Source organism: Haliotis rufescens, unplaced genomic scaffold (assembly GCF_023055435.1).
Source record: "Haliotis rufescens isolate VD_foot unplaced genomic scaffold, xgHalRufe1.0.p SCAF_94, whole genome shotgun sequence".
Classification (NCBI taxonomy): domain Eukaryota; kingdom Metazoa; phylum Mollusca; class Gastropoda; order Lepetellida; family Haliotidae; genus Haliotis; species Haliotis rufescens.
The window spans coordinates 518,690-545,000 of NW_025964388.1; the positions used below are offsets into that span (position 1 = coordinate 518,690).

At 41.5% G+C, this 26,311-nt stretch overlaps 1 protein-coding gene across 4 annotated transcripts in view; it reads left to right on the plus strand.

Annotated features, from left to right (window-relative positions):
- LOC124137668 (endothelin-converting enzyme homolog) overlaps window positions 1–26,311 on the plus strand; it is a 117,440-nt gene that overhangs the window by 29,816 nt on the left and 61,313 nt on the right. For 2 of the 4 annotated variants that reach the window (XM_048391633.1, XM_048391635.1), the window contains exon 1: window positions 6,417–6,513. The exons of 1 other annotated variant lie outside the window; for it this stretch is intronic. In XM_048391633.1, coding sequence (XP_048247590.1) covers window positions 6,496–6,513 — 18 coding nt within the window. In that variant the 5' untranslated portion in view covers window positions 6,417–6,495. Of the gene's footprint in view, window positions 1–6,416; window positions 6,514–20,084; window positions 20,657–26,311 lie in introns of those variants that run through there. One more of the 4 variants, XM_048391634.1, reaches the window with a different exon arrangement.

Below are 26,311 nucleotides of genomic sequence, written 5' to 3' on the forward strand. Positions count from 1 at the left end.
ACATAGATGATTTCTCTGCTATCAGCCTCTGTTTTTTTTTGTATATTTACATGCTGCTGTGATGAATCTTCAATAGTGCTGATTGCTGTGTAAAACTATCACTCACTCACTCACTCACAAAAAACAACAGCAAACAATGTGGTTGTACCTTTTCTTTTACCAGTTGGCAAAACATTAAAATGCAAGTTCTCCATATTATTTTTGGTAGGATGTCGCCATTAACTCACTAGGAATTGGTAAGGAAATGTATTAAATTACATTTCCACTCAGGCTGGTCCACTTGACAAGAAAACCTGAGGCTCCACAAGGGGCTCCCAACCATCTCCACTGTGTATATAAAACAAGGCTCCACGATGGGCCCCTAACCATCTGGACCGTCCATATAGACCAAAACTCCACAATGTTCCTCAACCATCTGGACTGTCTATATAGACCAAACCTCCACAATGTTCCTCTACCGTCTGGACTGTCCGTATAGACCAAACCTCCACAATGTTCCTCTACCATCTGGACTGTCTGTATGGACAAAACCTCCACAATGGTCCTCTACCATCTGGACTGTCTATATAGACCAAACCTCCACAATGTTTTAGACCATCTGGACTGTCTATATAGACCAAACCAGGGGTCCGGAAAATTTAAAATCCCAATCGGACATTTGCATTTAGGCCACGCCCCCTTCAAATAGCGTATTTTAGTACGACTTTTCACACACATTACAAGTTTACGTATTCATAATATGATGAATTATGAATTATTTCAATTTAAATTGTTTAATTCACCTGACAATTAATAACAAATAATATCATTTTAGATTTACATGGAAAACATACGTTTGTTTCTGTTATAATAACGATCTGTTAACGTAGTGAACGGTCTAATTAATATTCATGAGTTATATTCATGAGTCTGCTCAAGTGTACGCGTTGTAACATTTGGATCGAGACTATTATCCCATATTTGGTTATCACGTGACCTGACGGGAAAAGGTTTTTTTTAAACTAAAGATTTTTTTAAAAACAAGACAGATAATTTAATCACAAATACTAAAATATTGTTGATAGCAATAGTTATTTGAATACTTTTTTCATCTGTACTTAATTATTGACCATAAAAAAATTGGATATCGATCGTCCGAGAAAGCAAAATGGCGGTCAATCAAGATTCAATATACGACTAACTACTGAAAACAATAAAATCTGCAAATCCTCATTGTATGTCAACCAAGTGAAAGTCGTTAGCCATGACTTACAAAATGATCGTCCAGACTTTGAGGGTTTGGCAGATCCGCTCGACTGATCGGCATCGGTCGACTGGCTGTTGTCACGCTTTCGCTTCTTGTCTGAGGTTACGTATCGTAGCATTGTGAGGATAATGAGGTACATCGATGATGCAAGGTATTAATGTACAGTTGTAAACACCTTTCACTCAAATTAACAAGATGTTCTCAGTAATTAATCCTCGATTAATCAATGTCAACTCAGTTTATTGCCTATTACAGTGATTGACCGATTGGACTATCATGTAGGTACGATGTATTTACAGAAATCAAAACAAACAAAGCTTGTCAGTGTAGTTAATCTTCATTGTGTTGCAACTGCAGACAGAAACTGCTCAGTCCTAACTGTTGATGATGTCCGGTCAAAATTTAAGAATGTCCGGACAATACTTTTTAAAATGTCCGGTAAGCAATATTTTAAAACGGACATTTGAGATTCCCAATCCGACATGTCCGGCGCATATGGCAGTTTCCAGACCCCTGGACCAAACCTCTACAATGTTCCTCTACCATCTGGACTGTCTATATAGACCAAACCTCCACAATGTCCCTCTACCATCTGGACTGTCTGTACAGACCAAACCTCCACAATGTTCCTCTACCATCTGGACTGTCTGTATAGACCAAACCTCCACAATGTTCCTCTACCATCTGGACTGTCTATATAGACCAAACCTCCACAATGTTCCTCTACCATCTGGAATGTCTATATAGACGAAACCTCCACAATATTCCTCTACCATCTGGAATGTCTGTATAGACCAAACTTCCACAATATTCCTCTACCATCTGGAATGTCTATATAGACCAAACCTCCACAATGTTCCTCTACCATCTGGACTGTCTGTGTAGACCAAACCTCCACAATGTTCCTCTACCATCTGGACTGTCTATATAGACCAAACCTCCACAATATTCCTCTACCATCTGGAATGTCTATATAGACCAAACCTCCACAATGTTCCTCTACCATCTGGACTGTCTGTGTAGACCAAACCTCCACAATGTTCCTCTACCATCTGGACTGTCTGTGTAGACCAAACCTCCACAATGCTCCTCTACCATCTGGACTGTCTATATAGACCAAACCTCCACAATGTTCCTCTACCATCTGGACTGTCTGTGTAGACCAAACCTCCACAATGTTCCTCTACCATCTGGACTGTCTATATAGACCAAACCTCCACAATGTTCCTCTACCATCTGGACTGTCTATATAGACCAAACCTCCACAATGTTCCTCTACCATCTGGATTGTCTATATAGACCAAACCTCCACAATGTTCCTCTACCATCTGGACTGTCTATATAGACCAAACCTCCACAATGTTCTTCTAATATCTGGACTGTCTGTATAGACCAAACCTCCACAATGTTCCTCTACCATCTGGACTGTCTGTATAGACCAAACCTCCACAATGTTCCTCTACCATCTGGACTGTCTGTATTGACCAAACCTCCAAAATGTTCCTCTAATATCTGGACTGTCTATATAGACCAAACCTCCACAATATTCCTCTACCATCTGGAATGTCTATATAGACCAAACCTCCACAATGTTCCTCTACCATCTGGACTGTCTGTGTAGACCAAACCTCCACAATGTTCCTCTACCATCTGGACTGTCTGTGTAGACCAAACCTCCACAATGTTCCTCTACCATCTGGACTGTCTATATAGACCAAACCTCCACAATGTTCCTCTACCATCTGGACTGTCTGTGTAGACCAAACCTCCACAATGTTCCTCTACCTTCTGGACTGTCTATATAGACCAAACCTCCACAATGTTCCTCTACCATCTGGACTGTCTATATAGACCAAACCTCCACAATGTTCCTCTACCATCTGGACTGTCTATATAGACCAAACCTCCACAATGTTCCTCTACCATCTGGATTGTCTATATAGACGAAACCTCCACAATGTTCCTCTACCATCTGGACTGTCTATATAGACCAAACCTCCACAATGTTCTTCTAATATCTGGACTGTCTGTATAGACCAAACCTCCACAATGTTCCTCTACCATCTGGACTGTCTGTATAGACCAAACCTCCACAATGTTCCTCTACCATCTGGACTGTCTGTATTGACCAAACCTCCAATATGTTCCTCTAATATCTGGACTGTCTATATAGACCAAACCTCGACAATGTTCCTCTACCATCTGGACTGTCCATATAGACCAAACCTCCACAATGATCCTCTAATATCTGGACTGTCTGTATAGACCAAACCTCCACAATGTTCCTCTACCATCTGGAATGTCTGTATAGACCAAACCTCCACAATGTTCCTCTACCATCTGGACTGTCTATATAGACCAAACCTCCACAATGTTCCTCTACCATCTGGAATGTCTATATAGAAGAAACCTCCACAATGTTCCTCTACCATCTGGACTGTCTATATAGACCAAACCTCCACAATGTTCTTCTAATATCTGGACTGTCTGTATAGACCAAACCTCCACAATGTTCCTCTACCATCTGGACTGTCTGTATAGACCAAACCTCCACAATGTTCCTCTACCATCTGGACTGTCTGTATTGACCAAACCTCCAAAATGTTCCTCTAATATCTGGACTGTCTATATAGACCAAACCTCCACAATATTCCTCTACCATCTGGACTGTCCATATAGACCAAACCTCCACAATGTTCCTCTACCATCTGGACTGTCTGTATAGACCAAACCTCCACAATGTTCCTCTACCATCTGGACTGTCTGTATAGACCAAACCTCCACAATGTTCCTTTACCATGTAGACTGTCCGTATAGACCAAACCTCCACAATGTTCCTCTACCATCTGGACTGTCTGTATAGACCAAACCTCCACAATGTTCCTCTACCATCTGGACTGTCTGTGTAGACCAAACCTCCACAATGTTCCTCTACCATCTGGATTGTCTATATAGACCAAACCTCCACAATGTTCCTCTACCATCTGGACTGTCTATATAGACCAAACCTCCCTTACATCTGGAGTGTAGTGGCGATATAAAACGTGGCTCCACAAGTGGCATTCGAACCATCTTTACTAAAATAAACCGAGGCTCCACAATTGACTCCTACCATCTGTACTTTTTAAACCGAGGGTCCACAATGGGCCCCTACCATCTGTACTGTCTATTTAAACTGAGGCTCCACAAGGGGCTCCATGCCATCTGTACTGTCTATTTTAACTGAGGCTCCACAAGGGGCTCTCTACCATCTGTACTTTAATAAACCAAGGCTCCACAATTGATTCCTACCATCTGTACTTTTTAAACCGAGGCTCCACAATGGGCCCCTACCATCTGTACTGTCTATTTAAACTGAGGCTCCACAAGGGGCTCCATGCCATCTGTGCTGCCTGTTTTAGTCGAGGCTTCACAAGGGGCTCCCTACCATCTGTACTGCCTGTTTTAGTCGAGGCTCCACAAGGGGCTCCCCACCATCTGTACTGCCTGTTTTAGTCGAGGCTCCACAAGGGGCTCTCTACCATCTATACTTTAATAAACCGAGGCTCCACAATTGATTCCTACCATCTGTACTTTTTAAACCGAGGCTCCACAATGGGCCCCTACCATCTGTACTGTCTATTTAAACTGAGGCTCCACAAGGGGCTCCATGCCATCTGTGCTGCCTGTTTTAGTTGAGGCTGCACAAGGGGACCACTACCATTTGTACAGACCAGATAAGCCAAACCTCCACAAGCCAAACCTCCCCTACCATCTGTACTGCCTGTATGTATAAAGGGAAGGAACTCTGCTCAGGGACCTCATCTCCTGAGACGAGTGCACCCGTGTCCCCCTCACACTAACGAAGCTGATAGATGTAAGTGGCGTGTATGATCTACTTAAGGACCTCACACACATGTGTAGCTACGAAGATGAAAAGCTAGATGCCCAAGTAATTACTCCAGGTTCTTCCCTCTTGCCTCATAGATCATGTACAAGGTCACGATGGAAAGTATGGTTATATTTCCTGGTGTCAGTGTAAATAAAATAGTTTATAGTTAATTGCAGTGTTAATGCAGAGCTCAAGATAACTTTTGAGCAATTGAGTTTTTACTCTAGGGTTTCTATTTTATTTGGGTTATTACATTTTTCATTGGGTAACCAATATTTTTTCACTCATCTATTCATCAATCTATTGGGTTTTTTTTCCAAAATTAGTGAACATTTTAAGATTTAAAAAAATGAAATAATATTTTAGATGTATATATCTGTTGTAAATAAATAGGCTTGACCCGGAAAGTAAATTAGCTTGTAATTGTGTTTTGGAAATTAGCTCCTTTGTAGGCATGCTGAAAAAGCTTCATTGGGAATTTACATGAGCTGTTTTTATACATTTGAGTTTTTCATTTAATGCATGCGTTTCTGTACACAAGTTAACTGAAAGTGATTGGGTTTTGAGTATTTGGGGGGGGGGGGGGGGGGGGTTCTTTTACGCAAATATGCTGCTTATCTGTAGCTCTGTTAATGAGTAATTATGTATTTTGTATTTTTAATGACCTTTTGAGTTATCTTTGAACTTTAGCCTAGCAGAAAAACAGAATTGATTGTCTACTGATCCATTGCTGGTGTCCCCCTGCCTTTATGTAGCTGGAATATTGCTAAAAGCGGCGTAAAAACCTGCAAACTCACCACTTGGGACGATTCAAGTTATTTCTGAAAATATTTTAAAGTTGTACCCTATACAAGAGCTGTAAGACCAGGGCCTACTTGCACAAAGCGATCTTAGCGCTAAGACTATTGTAAGACTATGCTTAAGTATGGGAGTTACGATCATCTTAGCGCTAAGATCGCTTTGTGCAAGTAGGCCCTGGTATGTAAAAATATTTCTGATATTTCAAACAAAAACAAGAGATGCGCTGAAATAATTATGTAAGAAGTACAATGCCACCTGAAAATATGACGCAGAAAACCACCACCATCAAAGTATTTGTAATACGAGGAAGGAATTTGGTAACCAATAACCGGTGCCATTGAGATTTAAAGATGACAAGATATTATTAGCTGTGTATGCCCATTGTGAATGGTTTATACATTTGACAGTGGATGCAAGCATGAAACAGACTATACTTCACACCAACAATTAGCTGGACACAAATGCTCCAGAACACCCAGGTAATATGATGAGGTGGGCGGACTGATCACGAGATACTGTCTTCCTGAATGCAGTGTATCTACTCTAGACGTCAACTAAATTGATCTACCTTGTAAATATGGATTCAGATGAGGTGGTGAGTTTTTTAAACTGTTTTTAAAGTTTGTTGTAGAGTAAGGGTCTGAAATTAGGCTTTGTTTGTTTCTCCTACTGCATATTTTGGAACACTTAATGCACCCGTAAAGATAAATTTGTCGAAAAGGCTCAATTTAAAGGTTTCCAGATGCTGTTAGTCTGGACCCTGTTAGTCTGGACCCTGTTGGTCTGGACCCTGTTGATCTGGACCCTGTTAGTCTGGACCCTGTTAGTCTGGACCTTGTTAATCTGGACACTGTTTGTCTGGACCCTGATAGTCCAGACACTGTCAGTCTGGACCCTGTTAGTCTGGACCTTGTTAATCTGGACCCTGTTTGTCTGGACACTGTTAGTGTGGACCCTGTTAGTCTGGACCCTGCTAGTCTGGACCCTGTTTGTCTGGACACTGTTAATCTGGACCCTGTTAGTCTGGACCCTGCTAGTCTGGACCCTGTTTGTCTGGACACTGTTAGTCTGGACCCTGTTTGTCTGGACCCTGTTAATCTGGACCCTGTTAGTCTGGATGCTGTTAGTCTGGACCCTGATACTTACATTTCGTTCAACATTGATGGCATGGACATTCAGTATTTTGCTAAATTTTGCAATTTTTGAAAACAGTGCATTTAGAAAATCTAAAGACTAAATCGATATGAATATTTTTTTTATTACAGTATAATTATTATCACCACAGTGTTTCACGAAGGGTTGGGCTTTATGCTTTGTCCACATTTGGTCTCATGGCCATAAGTCCTTACCATACATTGACTGTAACATGACATTTTCTCCCCGTACATGAAGCTCAGAGAGATTATACCATGCTCACTCACTCACTCACTCACTCACTCACTCACTCACTCACTCACTCACGCACTCACTCACTCACGCACTCACCCACCCACCCACCCACCCTGCATTTATTCCTGCTGTGTCTGTCAACTGACAAATTTGTGAGATTTCATAAAACTTATTAAATATGTTTTTATCACTGTGACCATAGATAGACCTAACAGTTAATGAGTAAAATTGATAATTTGTTTGATAGGCATTACTTAGAAGTTGGCGGATGACAAGATAGACACAATTTTATGGATAACAACTTCTTTAATACTGTAAAAAGCGACGTTTCGGTATAGATCCTTATACCGTTGTCAAGCAAGACTGAAAATTGATAATGTAAAAGATATTAAAACAAAGCTTAGAAGCATTCCCACACTCACTGAGGGTTAGGCCAGTGGTTCAAGTGCTCATTCATCATGCTGAAGTTCTGGGTTCAATTCCCCACACCGGAACAATGTGTGAAGCCCATTCTTAGTGTCCCCTGCCGTGATATTCAATATCCTATTTCCAAGAGGAAACTATCCTATGAAGCAGAGTCAGATATGTTGTTCCATGACAGTTGCCTCAAGAAAAAACAAAGTTGTAGTTGTGCCTTACTGATATGATTAGACAGTGAATAACAGTATTAATATTTATTCTACCATGAATTTGGAATTTACTCGATTCTGATTGGTCAATCAGAGGCTATTAAATCACAATAAACCCCCTCTGATTGAAACAGCTGGTTTGACGGCCGCATCACCGCGATAGCTAATATTCATGGAATAGTACTATTTTCAGTCATTGTCGGTAGGCATATTTAAATAATTATATCTAAAATTACAGGTTACAAAATGCACAGATGCGGTTACTACAATATTCAAAGGATGTGTGGCAATACATTTCGTCCAGAAAAACACGACAGAAATCAACAAAGGGAATGTATTTACATTTTGGAGACAACAGAGAGCTTGGAATTTTGGCGCTTTTCTATATACGACTGTGATGTCATATCTTTTGTCTCACAATGAGACATATTGAGTGAGTGAGTCACCGCGCTAAATTTAACATTTGAAACCTCACGCTGCGCGTTCGGTTCCAAATTCAATTTAGCCGGTTTAAATCTACAGGTAACCTAGCTCTACATTGAAAACACAGTATGTTTATCTCCTAAGTGATGAATGACATGATGAAGTACATCACATGTTTTCTGTGATAAGTTTCATAATACACTAGGATGTGAAATAGTTCAATATTTGCTAAACAAATTTCATTGGTCAATGAATATTGAAATATACCACTTACTAAACAAATTTGATTAGACAATGAATGACAGTATTCATTAAATCATGTGTGACATAATGTAAATGTCTTAAAATAGTTCTGTGATATGTTTCAACATAAGCTAGGAAGTAAAATATTTCAATATTTAATAAAATGTTTTTGACCTTTTTGTTATTTTCATGATTTATTGATCATACTGCTAAAAATGCTAGGTAATTATTGAACATGGAGATTGTGTGAACATTGTCCAAACTGCACAAATTGCTTAAAATGCAATCGAATGTTTAATAGATTTCACCCCCCTAGAGTTTTCTCTTTTTGGGGGACAACCTGCCCACATCCCTGATATTGCTGGAATATACCATACTCACTCACCCACTCACCCACTCACTCACTCACTCACTCACTCACTCACTCACTCACTCACCCACTCACCCACTCACTCACTCACTCACTCACTCACTCACCCGACCAACCACCCACTCACTCACCCACTCACTCACTCACTCACTCACTCACTCACTCACTCGACCAACCACCCACTCACCCACTCACTCACTCACTCACTCACTCACTCACTCACTCACTCACTCACTCACCCACCCGTCCCTCACTCACTCACTCACTCACTCACTCACTCACTCACTCACTCACCCACCCACCCACTCACTCACTCACTCACTCACTCACTCACTCACTCACTCACTCACTCACTCACTTAACAAAACAGGCCTCGATCATGCACTGTAGTATGGCTCATCAAAGAAGTGAACAACCCAGCTTGCAATACAATGTCAAAGGATGCTCTATGTGTTCATATAAATCTCATTGTGCAAGAGCCGGTGCCTTAATCAAGGGTTATCTCCATCTGATTCTAGTGTAGTGAGAAACCGTCTAGCATGAGGATCGATTATCCGAGAGTTCTCCGAGATGATTAGTGCTATCAGATGCTAATTACGTGGCAACTACACTATGTCTGGTTGTGGCTTTACAGAGAAACAATGCTCCGTTGTCCACTGCCGGGTTCAGTCAAGGTCTAAATGTTGTAATTAGTCACGTTGTGTTAATTGAGTGGACATTGAATGGTTTCAATCTTATGAATCACATTACATTACAAAGTGGGTTTGGATAACTTTTAATATAATTATGAGACTGCCAATTCTCTTTTTACTTTGGCTGTTGAAGTTTTGTATATTCTTATTCATTTGTAACATATGTCATTGTTTTCTGGGATATATGGAGATTTCCATGTGTTGAAAGGGCAGACCAAATAATTTATTTGCTCTACAGGATATTATTTTGAAAAATCTTGATGCAGATTTTTTGTTTGTTTGTTGTTTAATGCCGCACTCAGCAATATTCCAGATATATTATGGCGGTCTGTAAATAATCGAGTCTGGACCAGACAATCCAGTGATTAATATCATGAGCATCGATCCACGCAATTGTGATCGATGACATCAACAAGTCAGCGAGCCTGACCACCCAATCCTGTCAGTCGCCTCTTACGACAAGCATAGTCACCTTTTACGACAGGCATGGGTTGCTGAAGACCTATTCTACCCCGGATCTTTATGGATGGAAAAAAAGGAATTATGTTCAAGTGCTCAAGTGAAACAAACTAGAATTCTGAAGAAAATACAGTAATGCGTAGAATTGACGTCTATCACAGGAATAAGTTTTATGAAAGATGTTTCAGAGTTTTTCCATTATCATCAATTTAATTCTCGGGAAGCGAGTTGATCTTTTGTTTTTCTTTTTGAACGTTCATCAGCTTATCAAAGGCAGAAACTTGTCAAACTGTCTTTTTCTCAACTGTATTTATTCACAACACTGACTTCACAAATTCCCAACTGAAAATTACCACCACGTCCAAAGGGGCTGAAATATCAACATTATTTAAGGTTTGTGTTCTTCTTCAGACGTATAAACTACTTCTATCAAAACATTGTCGATGTTCGCTTTTTTACAAGCAAAACACAGCAGGTTGCCAACAGAGTTATTATCAGTCGTGACAATTATGCTCCTTGAAAAGTCTTCGCCCCAATTATGTTTCTAGGTTTGTCAGCACCATACCTGTTCTCGTGGGTTTCACCGAAGTGGTAAACGTCTGAGACCTGCATCTCTTCGGGCTTTCCTCACACATTAAGCTGACACGCCGTGATATAACTGGAATACTGTTAAAAGCCGCGTTAAACCCAACTCACTCACTCCTTGTAAAGGCTGAACTAAAGGAGCAGGTTCCGTAAGACAGGTTATTATTTGGTCAGCCCTAAGTTTCCCTAATATTTCTCTGACACTGCCAGACCCAGATTAAACATTGGTCGAGAGATAATGCATTTATCATGTTCAGAAATGACTTAAGAACATTTATTTCCAACCTAAACCATCTGAATAACACTTCACATTTGTCTGTTTCTGAATAAGTCATTGCAAAAATAAAATGGAATTCTTTCTGAAGATCAGCCTTGGGTAAACATTATTCCTTATAATCCAATGTACCATATTTTCTTTAAGAGGCATTTTAGATTCTGTAATATCAGTGAAGACAGAATTCAATTTATCTCAACATATTTCCTTTATTAAGTGATGGGTCTAGCAGTATGGCATTTAATAAGGCCTGGGTCAGGGCTGGGACGATACACCAACTCATTCGTGACCAACTCGTGTTATTCCGGGACAAGCCAAATAGTGACTCGTGCCCCTCTCGTGGCCATTTTTGCGACCGGGTTCCGTCTTAGCGCAAACGGGCATACCTAAAACAATTGTCAAATCGTTGCGTAATGTTTCACATATATGTCCCCATATATTACATATATTTCAGATGCAATTAAAAGCACATCGGGACATGCGGAATTATACAGTATGACTGAACACATGAAACTGTGTCTTGGGTATATTTTTAGATGCAAGACATATGTAAAATCATCAATTGTTTCTGAGGGATTCTTTGACGAAAAACTTGAAATCATACGCGCATTCTGATTGGTTCGTCGTATTTTCGCACATAACATTCATCGATAGGGGGACGAGTCTTCTTGCAGGTTACGGAAAGGGGCGAGTGGTGATGAATGACACCAACTGTGCGATCCCATACGTATCACGATACCTTGCTCACGATCCGATACGTATCACGATACTTGCATGTGCTCTTATCTGTGGTGCGTGAGCCATGTTTTTTATAGACATTTTGGCCAAATACCTGGCACACTAACAATTTACAGTTGGCAGTGTCAAGTATGGTGCAATGGATGAAAATATTTATGTTTTCACTACTCATTTTCGCTAGTTATTAGTGTTTGTTGTACAATTTATTGAAGAATACATTCAAAGTAAGAATCAATACTTTTTACTTTGTGTGCGATTGTGATTGATACTTATTGAGAAGTACAAAGTCATGATCCACGGATACATCGGTGTATCCTCCCACTACTAGTCAGCTACAACTAAGGATTTCTCCCCATATCAGGTGAATAATGTAAGATTTTTTCAACTAAGCTATTCCATCTTGTCGTGTGTGGGCGGTCGGGTAGCCTAGTGGTTAAGCCTTTGCTCGTCACGCCGAAGACCCGGGTTAGATTTCCGACATGTGTGAAGCCCATATCTGGTGTCCCCCGCAGTGATATTGCTGGAATATTGCTAAAAGCAGCGTAAAACCAAACTCACTCACCTTCTTTTCGTGTTCTTCGACTGCTTCCTTGTCTGTAGTGGAGTCAGAGCCTGGCCAAAGAATGGAGGACACAGACACAGAAATAATGTCTGCAAGGCCTCGAACGTTGGCCAGGTCTAAAAGTAGATGGAAGTTAATAATGCCATAATAAATTAATTTATTAGATTTTCATCCCTGCCGCCTCACATCATTTATTGTCCCTGAGTGCCCACAGATGAAGAATATACCACAATGTGACTTTCACCTCTTGAAGAAATACACAATTCATGAGTCCATCTGAGTCTCCGTGCCACCTAGTGTTTCAGGAATATATATCTTGTTTGTTATCTTGTTCCATGTCTGTTTATCTAATATTAGATGAGGATTAAGCTGTAGCTTGATGGACGCTGAAGTCAATTTGACGATTCATGTGTTCTTCTGAGTTTCTGAGGGCGGTCGGGTAGCCTAGTGGTTAAAGTGTTCTCTCATCACGCCGAAGAACCGGGTTTGATTCCTACAGACATGGGTACTATGTGTGAAGCCCATTCCTGGTGTCCCCCACCGTGATATTGCTGGAATATTGCTAAAAGCGGCGTTAAACCATCCTCACTCACTCACTCACTCTAGTCTCCGTGCCACCTAGTGTTTCAGGAATATATATCTTGTTTGCTATCTTGTTCCATGTCTGTTTATCTAATATTAGATGACGATTAAGCTGCAGCTTGAGGGAGGCTGAAGTGAATATGACAATTCATGTGTTCTTCTGAGTTTCTGAGGTAGCCTAGTGGTTAAAGCAGTTGCTCATCACGCCGAAGACATGGGTTCGATTCCCGACATGGGTACAATGTGTGAAGTCCATTGGAAGCCTGGTGTCCCCCACTGTGATATTGCTGGAATATTGCTAAAAGCGGCGTTAAACAATCCTCACCCACTCACTCACTCATCTAGTCTCCGTGCCTCCTCGTGTTTCAGGAATATATATCTTGTTTGTTATCTTGTTCCATGTCTGTTTATATAATATTAGATGACAATGAAGATGTAGCTTGAGGGAGGCTGAAGTAAATGTGACACTATAGTGCACAAGCACATGCATGAAATCAGGTTTCAGAAGCAATTGTTACTTATTGTGATAAACGTTGAGATAATCTGTGTATTTGCATAAAATATGCAAAATAAATAATCATTTTCTATTTAATTTTGAGTTGCTTGTGTAGAAATATGCATGTAAAATATCAAAAACCTAGCAGTATGACAACACACTGCATGATTGCCCAATGTCTCAAATTTTCAACTTGCGTTCCGGTGTTTCTTTATTTAATGCGTCCCTCATGGTTTATGCTCCCTTCTGTGTTCTATTGGACGATGAACACCTCCCACTCATTGTCTATTTCTTATAGGGCGGTCGGGTAGCCTAGTGGTTAAAGCGTTCGCTCGTCATGCCGAAGACCTGGGTTCGATTCCCAACATGGGTACAATGTGTGAAGCCCATTTCTGGTGTCCCCCGCCGTGATATTGCTGGAATATTGCTAAAAGTGGCGTAAAACCATACTCACTCACTCACTGTCATATCTCTCCCACTGTTGGATGCCATCGTTCAGCCATAGCATTTATCTGCATAGCCCAGCTACATCTGTGGGGAACCATTTACCAGACACTTCCCTCTAAAAATTAACGTTGTCTAATATATATGACGTCATCAAGTTGCGAGCGCCTATTTGAATCGCTACAAATGACATCATGATAGAACAATGTTTTATCGTGAAATATACCATGCTTCATTCTTCATTGTTCTTTGCGATTTATTGCGTAGCTATCTTATAGTTGTTGATCAATAGCAGGCATAAACTCAACTGCAGTGAATAATGCATAAATTAAATTAGACATGTATATCGCTGCTATGAGTTTGCTCGACATGTTTCACGCCTCAGTCAGCAGATGAACAGATACAAATTTGGAGTCACATGAAACAGCATTTAAGAATTATTTTTTAAAAATATCGACAGGACTCATTGATGTAAAAGCTAAAAATACCCAATTACTCCCAAGGGTGTAAAATACAGTCAAGTCCTGTTAATCTGACATGGCTGGTTGCATATGATTATGTCGGATTAACGAGTATGTCAGATAAACAAAATTAAGAAGTACCATCGTTCGTCGGTCATAGCTCGCGAAAGGTTCTTCTGACGTGACCTGTAATGGGATGTCCTAGGAGATAGTGAGAACTTGTATCTGATTTTAATGAGATTGAGGTCATCTAATCATATGATTAATTGTTTATTGTTAAGCAAAGTTTATCTCTGCAGCTTTGTAGTATGCAGCTACCAGCTGACTCGTCTCGCATCAAAACACGGGCTGTGTACTCGCGGGCAGATGACCACAGAGTACACGGATCACTGTGTCGGATTAATGAGACTGATTAATGAGAGATTTCAGTAATTTGTTGCAAATTAGGTGTGTCGGAGTCGGAGTGCGAGACTGTCGGATTAACGGGTCTAAATAGCACTGATTTAATCGGTTCCCATCATTAGTGTCAGATAAAGCCGATTGTCGGATTAACAAGTGTCGGATTAACGAGACTTGACTGTATATTGAATACACAGAAAAAACTATCAATACCCAGAGGTGAGGTGAGGTGAAATTGGGAATTATTGCACTTATATAGCGACGTGCATGTATGTGTGTGTGTTTGTGTGGCTGCTTGTACTAGTCTGGACTGATGCCGATTTATAGTGCTAGCTCACTGAGATACCATGCCGCAGTTTAACATGAATACCCCACTCAGACACAGTATACTGACTCTGAGCCGACCAGTCCTTGTTTTAGCCCCTTAATGCCAAGCGCCAGACAGGGTAACAACAAGTACAATCTTTTAACGTCTTTTTGTGTAACTGACACCGTGTGAGTTAATACTCAATGGCTAATAGATGTATATGGAGCCCTGCAGAACAAATGCGACCAAAGTAAAAAAAATCAATCAAAAGTAGCCTCAAGGCAAGGCTCTCAGTACAGGAAATGCGTGACACTTTAATGTTTTATTGAACTTAACATACTGACAATAGTAAAGTCCCTAAAATTGACAGTAAATCAAAACCTTTCATTGACTTTCTGATTGTTAAACTAGATTTATTAATTGACCAATTAGAGCTCATTCTGATGTCATGTGACCAGAAGGTGACATCCCATCTGTGTCTACATGGGAATTGTATTGATTTGTGTAACAGAGAGTTGACAATCTAATCCAGTTACCAACTCATTACAGGACGAAAATTCAGGGTTAGCTGAGGGACTAACAGCTTTGCACTCCAAGGTGCTGCAAAGATGCTATGCAGATTTATGTCCCTTTGTCATGCCAGGATCCTCTGATTATGGGTTGGAGTGGGTGAAGAGTGATTTGGGGTTAATGCTGCTTTGAACAGTATTTGTGTCATGGCGTGCCAACTTATTGCAAACCCTCAGTGATGAGGTCTTAAATTGATGTTTCTAGGTTGTCAGCACCATACCTGTGCTCGTAGGTTTCTCCGAAGTGGTAAACATCTAAGAGCTGCATCACTTCAGGCTTTTCTCCCATATTAACCAGACACACCATGATATAAGGGATAATACTGCTCAAAGCATTGTTAAACCTGACTCAGTCACAGATCAGGAGTCGGAGTGAGTGAGGGGAGAGTTGGGTTTATTCCTTTTTGAGTGAGTGAGTGAGTATGGTTTAATGCCGCTTTTAGCAATATTCCAGCAATATCACAGCGGGGGACACCAGAAATGGGCTTCACACATTGTACCCATGTCGGGAATCGAACCCCGGGTCTTTGGCGTGATGAGCGAACGCTTTAACCACTAGGCTACCGACTGCCCCTATTCCTGTTTGAACAGTATTGTTATCACAGGGCACCAGCTTAACCATTGACCTGCTGAATATCCAGCACACTTCTGCACAGTGCCTGATGGATAGTTTCAGCATAAGGCACTGTAAATGGGATGGATGATTTCAAACATTCAAAGCTTCATTAAACAAAGGACAAATGAACCAATATCTTACACAATTATTCCTGATAGAAAAATGCACATTATCAAAAAAATATCCTGCGACAAACCAGTAAAATTTGAACATTTTCTTGGACTTACTGAATTATCAGATTGAAAGTTTAATGTGTTTTATGTTAGTAACCTATTACAATTGTTAAATTTGTGCTTACTGATTACAATAATCACATCACAATATCTGAAATTTATGAGTTTACATTTGTATTTTTTGGAGGCAGTTGCTGAAATGAGGATATAAGGTTTATTCTAATATGTCATGTTATAAAAACTGCAGGAAACAATGAAGCCCCCAACACGTGTGAGACGTTTTCCCCTTTGTTGAAACCCCAAAGCAGTGATAACGTGTTGACAAACCAAGAATCATCAAGTGGAATCTAAGGGCTTCCCTCTGTACTATTGGGATATTATCTAATACTTTACTAAACCAAGTCTGCCATGCAAGGCCTTGAGTTTGAATCTGCCCAGAAAGGCCTTGAGTTTGAATCTGCACCAAAAGGCCTTGAGTTTGAATCTGCCCAGAAAGGCCTTGAGTTTGAATCTGCCCAGAAAGGCCATGAGTTTGAATCTGCCCAGAAAGGCCTTGAGTTTGAATCTGCCCAGAAAGGCCTTGAGTTTGAATCTGCCCAGAAAGGCCATGAGTTTGAATCTGCCCAGAAAGGCCTTGAGTTTGAATCTGCCCAGAAAGGCCTTGAGTTTGAATCTGCCCAGAAAGGCCATGAGTTTGAATCTGCCCAGAAAGGATTTGAGTATGAATCAGCCCACAAAAAGGCCATGAGTTTGAATCTGGCCAGAGAGGCCTTGGGTGTGAATCAGCCCAGAGAGGCCTTGGGTGGAATCTGCCCAGAGAGGCCTTGAGTTTGAATCTGTGAATGAAATAAAGAGAACGCTTCCATGAGATCTGTTTTATTTTTATAATAATGTGCATTTTTCTATCAGGAATTATTGTGTAAAACATTGGTTCATACCTGATTTATTAAAAAAGTTTGATCATTGCCTCGAGAGCATCTTCAAAAGGCCTCAACTAGTGTGGTGCAGCACTGTCCGTCCCAGCTTGGATATCAGGGTGCAGTGTCCATCCCAGCTGGGATATCAGGGCGCAGTGTCCGTCTCAGCTGGGATATCAGGGCGCAGTGTCCGTCTCAGCTGGGATATCAGGGCACAGTGTCCGTCCCAGCTGAGATATCAGGGCGCAGTGCCGTCCCAGCTGGGATATCTGGGCGCAGTGTCCGTCCCAGCTGGGATAACAGGGCGCAGTGTCCGTCCCAGCTGGGATATCAGGGCGCAATTTCCCTCCCAGCTGAGATATCAGGACGCAGTGTCCGTCCCAGCTGGGATATCTGGGCGCAGTGTCCGTCCCAGCTGGGAAGACAGGGCGCAGCGTCTGTCCAAGCTGGGATATAAGGGCACAGTGTCTGTCCCACCTGGGGTATCAGGGCGCAGTATCCGTCCCAGCTGGGATATCAGGGCGCAGTGTCCGTCCCAGCTGGGATATCAGGGCGCAGTGTCCGTCCCAGCTGGGATATCAGGGCGCAGTGTCCGTCCCAGCTGGGATATCAGGGCGCAGTGTTCGTCCCAGCTGGGATATCAGGGCGCAGTGTCCGTCCCAGCTGGGATATCAGGGCGCAGTGTCCGTCCCAGCTGAGATATCAGGGCGCAGTGTCCGTCTCAGCTGGGATATCAGGGCGCAGTGTCCGTCCCAGCTGGGATATCAGGGCGCAGTGTCTGTCCCAGCTGGGATATCAGGGCGCAGTGTCCGTCCCAGCTGGGATATCAGGGCGCAGTGTCCGTCCCAGCTGGGATATCAGGGCGCAGTGTCCGTCCCAGCTGGGATATCAGGGCGCAGTGTCCGTCCCAGCTGAGATATCAGGGCGCAGTGTCCGTCTCAGCTGGGATATCAGGGCGCAGTGTCCGTCCCAGCTGGGATATCAGGGCGCAGTGTCCGTCTCAGCTGGGATATCAGGGCGCAGTGTCCGTCCCAGCTGGGATATCAGAGCGCAGTGTCCGTCCCAGCTGGGATATCAGGGCGCAGTGTCCGTCCCAGCTGGGATATCAGGGCGCAGTGTCCGTCCCAGCTGGGATATCAGGGCGCAGTGTTCGTCCCAGCTGAGATATCAGGGCGCAGTGTCCATCCCAGCTGGGATATCAGGGCGCAGTGTCTATCCCACCTGGAATATCTGGGCGCAGTGTCTGTGCTCTCATGTTGCCTGTGTTTAGCATTGGACGGATGCCTTGAGCCCCAGGCTGTGCAGTGTCTGCTCAGTATGATTAGAGATGCTTGATTGTGGTGAACAGTGCCAACAAATTGTCCTGTTATTGGTTATTGGCGGGCAGTTTGGAAAAAGATTTAATTTGCTGGTCATTTGAGAGTTGTAATTCTAATAATTTCAGCGTAATTTATCAGTGTATATTGACTGCATTCTGTGCAGTGTAAAATTAGGTGTTAAGTGTTAATAACCCCGCTGTCAGTGAAATACACATCACTCCGACTAAACCACTGCATTAGTTATAACTATATTGACATCAATGGGGTTCCCATTTGGGAATGTTAACTGACATCTGCTTTGGCTTCTGAACTTCTAAAGAGATCCCTGCCTGTGCTACTTGGCTGATGTGCTCTCAAACCATGCGTCAACTCCAATCAACACACAACCCCACTCACGCACCACCAACCACCACCCAACCAATAACCCCATCCACCCACTCACCCCACCCACTCATCCCACCCATCCAATGACCCCATCCACCCACTCACCCCACTATCCAATAACCCCATCCACCCCAGCACCCCACCCATCCAATAACCCCATCCACCCACTCACCCCACTATCCAATAACCCCATCCACCCCAGCACCCCACCCATCCAATAACCCCATCCACCCACTCATCCCACCCATCCAATAACCTCATCCACCCACTCACCCCACCCATCCAATAACCCCATCCACCCACTCACCCCACCCATCCAATAACCCCATCCACCCACTCACCCCACCCATCCAATCACCCCATCCACCCACTCACCCCACCCATCCAATAACCTCCATCTTTCCATTTTTTTAGGATTTACACGTTTTTTGTTTATTGAGATGGAAATATGTGTTATCATTGGCACAAGTATTGCTCCAGGCATCGATGCTTTGTAGCCATCAATGAGGATATTAACGCAGAAGAAATGTGTTACAGATATACCAAGTTTACGTAAACGACAATCATTAGCAAAACCCCATGATATTAAGGGCTAAGTCATAGACAGGAAGTCATCATTCTTATTAATATTTAAAGAAAAACATAATTAACTTTCCGCTTTGGTCATTTTGAAACACAGTAGTATCAATTCAATTACAAGGAAGGCAAAAGCAATATTTCTCTATTATGATTATTCCTTTTTGGAGTGCAATTTAAAATATATGTTCTTTTGGGTTTTTGGTTGTTGTTTTTTGTTTGTTTTTTTTTGTTGGAGGAGGGGGGGAATATAATACAGAGCTTAAGAAAGACCTGATGAAGAGTAATCAATCACTTATACATCGTCTTCATACAAAGGCCTGGAACTGCTTTCATAACAACTATATTTGTCGTACAGCAAACTGTTCAATACTATTTTCCTAATAACATAATATCAATAATGCTACATTGATAGAAAGCATGAGCGTGGAATGGGTCATTGTCCCATTTGACAGTTAATGCATTACTACTTCCTCCAGACTCTGTATGTCAATGTGATAGTTATCTAACACTGCATGTGTCAACGCCCAAATCAGTCCCCATTGTTAGAACTGTATGCGTCTGTAAGACCAGGTCTCGGACTCAACCACAGGCAGACTAATTATGCAAATAACAACACAGCCCTTATTGACATTATGCAAAATAATAAATGCACTCTACGTCCAGTATTTTGCCCTGGTATTGGGAACACAGTTATGATTTGAAGTAGCATGTGCAGGCTGTTGTCCATTTGTGTGGTGCTGTCCTAGAGATTGGAAATTCTGTTGCCTAGTTATTGATTTTTGCATAATTGAAGAAACTGATGGTATGGCAGTATCGTAAATATCAACGCCGCCATTCATTGTATGTTTGGATATCACATGCTTAGACAGGGCATCAGGGCATGCTCTGCAATTTGGCACGGTGCATTCAAATTCATGTACCCTATATTCAGGAGGGATCGTCTTGCTGACTGACTTCATTGTGGCCTTCTTTTGAGCTTGGAAATATCAAGTCAGTTCCACATTCCTCATCCAGGGAGCTCGAGTGTTTTGCCGAGCATTGGACACAGACATCTGGGAAGTCACGGTCACCAGACGACTAGTTTAACGTGTCCTGGACTTGGAGATCACTTCCAGCATGGATATTCCGGTAATGCTTTGTTGTCGTGGCGATATGACATAGTAATGTCCTGCCTGTTGTGTAGTTATGGATCTCCTTGCTGGTTTTTTTCGAGTCCATTTGTGGTAAACAAAGAGGTTGTGGGGACGGTGTTGTTGTGGTGGGGACTCTTTCAGTTGGTTGTTGTGGCGGGGATGCATTCCTTGGCAGACACGTGCAACAGTGTTATTTGTTGATGCTGTTGTTGTTGATGCTGTTGATGCTGATGTTGTGTAATCAACTAATTTGCTTTGTCCTTTATTTTAATTGTACCCTGTTAGGTCTGTGTGAGTTTTGGGTTTGGCAACAGTGTTGATGTTGATGCTGTTGTTGATGCTGTTGTTGTTGATGCTGTTGATGTTGATGCTGATGTTGTTGATGCTGTTTATGTTGATGTCGATGCTGTTGTTGATGCTGTTGTTGTTGATGCTGATGTTGTGTAATCAACTAATTTGCTTTGTCCTTTATTTTGATTGTACCCAGTTAGGTCTGTGTGAGTTTTGGGTTTGGCAACTGTGTTGATGTTGATGCTGTTCATGTTGATGCTGTTGATGTTGTTGTTGATGATGTTGATGTTGTGTAATCAACTAATTTGCTTTGTCTTTTATTTCATTATACCCCGTTAGGTCTGTGTGAGTTTAGGGGCATGGAGGCTGTGTAAAATGGGTAGTTTTGCAGTGATATATTCAGCAGGTTAAAGTGGCTTCCTGTTTGAATATGACAAGAATCTAAAATTATGAATTATTAATACTCTTTATTGATCGTCATGGCTTGGAGATCACAGTGATGTCATTAAGAGATTGTGTAGTTTAACAGAATGGGATGTGACTTATCTTATTGGAACAGACAATGAATGGCTTTTGTGAATGTTCATAGGGGTACGTTGTGTTGAAGCTTTGTATCGGTGCTTTGAGAGTCCTCTGGGGCGGTCGGGTAGCCTGGTGGTTAAAGCGTTCGCTCGTCACGCCTAAGATGTTGTGTAATCAACTAATTTGCTTTGTCCTTTATTTCATTATACCCAGAAGACCCGGGTTCGATTCCCGACATGGGTACAATGTGTGAAGCCCATTTCTGGTGTCCCCCTCCGTGATATTGCTGGAATATTGCTAAAAGCAGCGCAAAATCAAACTCACTCACTCACTCACTTGAGAGTCCTCTCCGCTCCTCTACCCATCAGTTGTACATCTCTGACACATGCAGAGGAAATGACGAGCATTTAAAATAAGGAATTATCTTAAGATCTGTATGGTTACGTAGGGTGATGTTTGAAAAAATGAGGCTGATCTGATGAGAGACTGGCCATTCATAATAGGGGGTGGGGGTGGGTCTGGGTTGATGTGATGTTTGTTGTGTTTGTTTGTTGTTTATAGTATATATTCCAACCTCTACATGATTGTGGGCCCGTGAAGATCCGGGGTAGAATAGGTCTTCAGCAACCCATGCTAGTCATAAGAGACGACTGACGGGATCGGGTGGTCAGGCTCCTGATTTGGTTGATGCATGTCATCGTGTCCCAGTTGCGTGGATCAATGCTCATGTTGTCATTCACTGGATTGTCTGGTCCAGACTCGATTATTTACAGACCGCTGTCATATAGCTGGAAAATTGCTGAGTGTGACGTAAAACAACAAACAAACAAATAAACAATACATGATTGGGTGCCTTCATACCCTAATGGCCTGGATTGTTGTTATCTGATTGTCTGGCCTAGACTCCAATATTTACAGGCTTCAAGTCATATAGTTGAGTGTGCCATTACAAAACAAACAATTCAAGCTGTTTTATAGCCTGTATATATTCGAGTTTTGGCCAGGAATACCAGTGGGTTATAGCACGACTGACATCCCACATTTTGGAGTTCCGACAAGGATTTATCTTCACCTGCTCAGAGATCATATTCAGCCCCAAGTCTGTAAAAAATGGTAGTAAAAATTCCTAAATTGGAATTAATTTTTTAAATATTTGCCAGATGATACTGTTATAGTTAACACTAATGTTATGGCTTTGTAGAAGGGACCTATATTTCACTGATAACAGGACCAATATACAGAAAGAGGTGTTAATGCTTAGTAATACGTTATTGCATTGAATGAATTGTGAAAATTCAAAGTTAAAATATCTCTGAATTTTGGGAAATATGAACTTTTAAAAAATCCCAATTTTGAACAAAATAACAAATTTTCCCAATTTGCCTGCATAGGGCACTTAGTTTTGATTCCGAGATAAATCCTTGTAAGGTGACACGTAATCAACGCAGTCCCAGCCAGACCACACAATCCCCATCTTGCTTTCATCCATGAGCGTATTCCCCATGTTCATTTTATGTTCACCCTCCCCAAAAATATCAAATTTCTAAAAATACATGTTTCTCATTAAAATCCCACAATATCTCACGTTCCCATATTGTGTATCCAAGGCTATAACACGTGTATACATCATACTACAATGTCATAATGGATGTTTCTCATTATACTATTCCCCATGCAACATTTAATTACTATTTTAAAATATTAGAATATTGAGGTGGGAATTCTGGTGAGAATTCTTTTGTGAATGGCAACTGTTTATTTAGAATTTTCTTGACATCGAGAAGGCATGGAGTGAATACAATCCAGTATATTCATTTGTAATGGCAACTGTATATTTTGGATTTTCTTGACATCAAGAAGGCGCAGAGTGAATACAATCCAGTAAATTCATTTGTAACTTGCTGATACTGCTGGAAATGGAATAGACTCCTATGTGAGAACAATGGAGCCTCAGGTGGTTTCTGGTTTTGGCAAGTGCCCTTAGCGAGATTGTCTGAGGAACCATGGCATATGGTAATTGATATTCTAGATGCCATTGATTTCAATCCTGTCACTGTACGCTGTGGACAGTCAGTAAATAATAATTTGTCTGATTGTGGCCTGCCACGCTTGTCATGTTAGGTAGAACAAAGGAGATTCTAGAGAATAAGGGTTTCCGTACCCAGTGCAAGACTCTGGTACTGATGCTTTGAAGACATTTTGAATAGTGAGTGAGTGAGTGAGTATGGTTTGACGCCGCTTTTAGCAATATTCCAGCAATATCATGGCGGGGGACACCAGAAATGGGCTTCACACATTGTACCCATGTCGGGAATCGAACCCGGGTCTTCGGCGTGATGAGCGAATGCTTTAACCACTAGGCTACCAAACCGCCCCATTTTGAACAGTCTTTCGAACTATGTATGATACAGAGAGTGGTTTGTGAGTTGAGTTATGAAACACTTTCAGCACTACCCATTGTGTCATAGCTAGGGAAATTTGAAATTGGATTCACACATTGTACCCATCTTGGGAATCAAACCCAGACTTTCTTCAAGTTGAGTGAACGTTTCAACCAATCGGCTACCCTTAAATGTATATGATTTCAGATTTATCGCCGACATTATGCTGACACACTGTGATCTAACTTAAATACTGTCCGAAATAGCTTTAAGCCTTACTTACAATGCTCACTCAATCATTTGGGTAATGTCAGAACCACATGGGCACAATGGGTGAAGCCCCTATCAGGTGTTACCCGACGTGATATTGCTAGAATATTGCTGAAATACTCGCTCATTTGTGTGCAGAGGTTAATAAAAAATAATATAGAATTTCCATCAATTAGATACAATTAAGAAATCTAAAAAAATAATTTTATTGATTTATCTTTAAGGAAAAGTTTGTTTGTTTATTTGTTGTTTAACGCTGCACTCAGCAATATTCTAGCAATATGATGGCGGTTTGTAAATAATCGAGTCTGGACCAGACAATCCAGTGATTAATATCATGAGCATTAATCTAGGCAATTGGGATACGATGACTTGTATCAACCAAGTCAGCGAGCTTTAAGGAAGAGAATTTATGGATGTCAACTTGACATCCATAGATTATCGTCCTTATGTGTATCACTTCTAAATGCCTTTCAAAGACTTTATTCATCTTTAGACTTTAAGCAATTGAATTCAGAATTCACAGAACTATTGTGAGATGTGGCAGAATGAAAAACAGATGTTAGAAGACAGGGGTGATGGTCTCTCTTGAGAAAATGGGCTGAAATAGTTGCATGATGATCAATATTATAGTTTAATTGTGCAGGAAGTTCAAGCAATCTGCTGGTGACTAATGGAATCATTAATTGTTCTGAGTTATGAGCAAGAGAACTTCTCGATTAACTTCGTGTTCTTACTTGGCAGATATTTAAAATGTGATCAATAGTCATTTTCCGGTTTGTGCTTGATATCAATGGATTAAAAATAGACACTGATTAGGAGATGGACGCAGATTGTTGTGGAACATGAATACTGATTGTTGTCGAACAAAGGAACTGATTGTTGTAGAACATGATGCCGATTGTTGTAGAACATTGTAGAACATTGATGCTGATTGTTGTAAAACACCGGCACTGATCGTTTTGGAACATTGATGCCGATTGTTGTAGAACACAGGTGCTGGTTGTTGTAGAACGTTGTAGAACATTGATGCCGATTGTTGTAGAACATTAGGGAACTGATTGTTGTAGAACATGATGCCGATTAATGTAGAACATGATGCCGATTGTTGTAGAACATTGATGCTGATTGTTGTAGAACACAGGCACTGGTTGTTGTAGAATGTTGTAGAATGTTGTAGAACATTGATGTTGTGGAACTTTTTATCAGAACAAGGTGAAGATATGGCATTGAGGAACTGATTGTTGTAGAACATGGACTCTGTTGTATAATCATGTTATGGTATCAGAACTAGGTAAGATACAGCATTGAGGAACTGATTGTTGTAGAATCATGCATGTCTGACCCTATGTCTGACCCCTGTCTGACCCTATGGCTTTAAGTTGCAACAACTCGCCTTTGCAGAGTTCCATCCCTTTGCCATGTCAGGATCTGCAAGATTTCCCCCAATGATGACCTTCAACCCACTGTGCAAAATTGCTTGGAGGGCAAGGACCAACTGGTCTTAGATTTGAATGTCTGATGTTCTTGATAGTGATCCCTGCTCAGTGGGCTTCACGTCTGTGCATTCTTGTTTCAGACAAATTGGTAAATGTTTGAATTGGTACATGTGCTACTCAGGTAGAGCAGGACAAGTTTATCCTTTTTGCAAACACCTGGTGTCATCACTGATTTTCAGTGTTCCTGTCATACGATGTTCGGCACAACTTCACCCTTCAATATCGCTCAGTCTCTGGCAATGGGCGGTCAGCCTAGTGGTTAAAGCGTTCACTCGTCACGCCGAAGACCCGGGTTCGATTCCCGACATGGGTTCAATGTGTGAAGCCCATATCTGGTGTCCCCCGCCGTGATATTGCTGGAATATTGCTAAAAGCGGCATAAAAACATACTCACACTCCCACTCACACTCACACTCACACTCACATTCACTGTCTCTGGTGAGGCAAATATCCATGGCTGATTAGTCTCTGTTGTCCATGTTTTGAATTCAAAATACATAATTTGTACTTTCCTATCCACATTGACCTGACATGCTGTTATGTTTAGCTCACTCAATCTCTCAAACATTCTATAGTTATGTCTAAATGTGTCTCTTTACCTGTCACGTTTTTAAGTGATGATTCAAATGTGTTGAAAACGGAATGTGGCATTTCCTGTGTCTATAAATGAGGAGAAAACAGAAGACA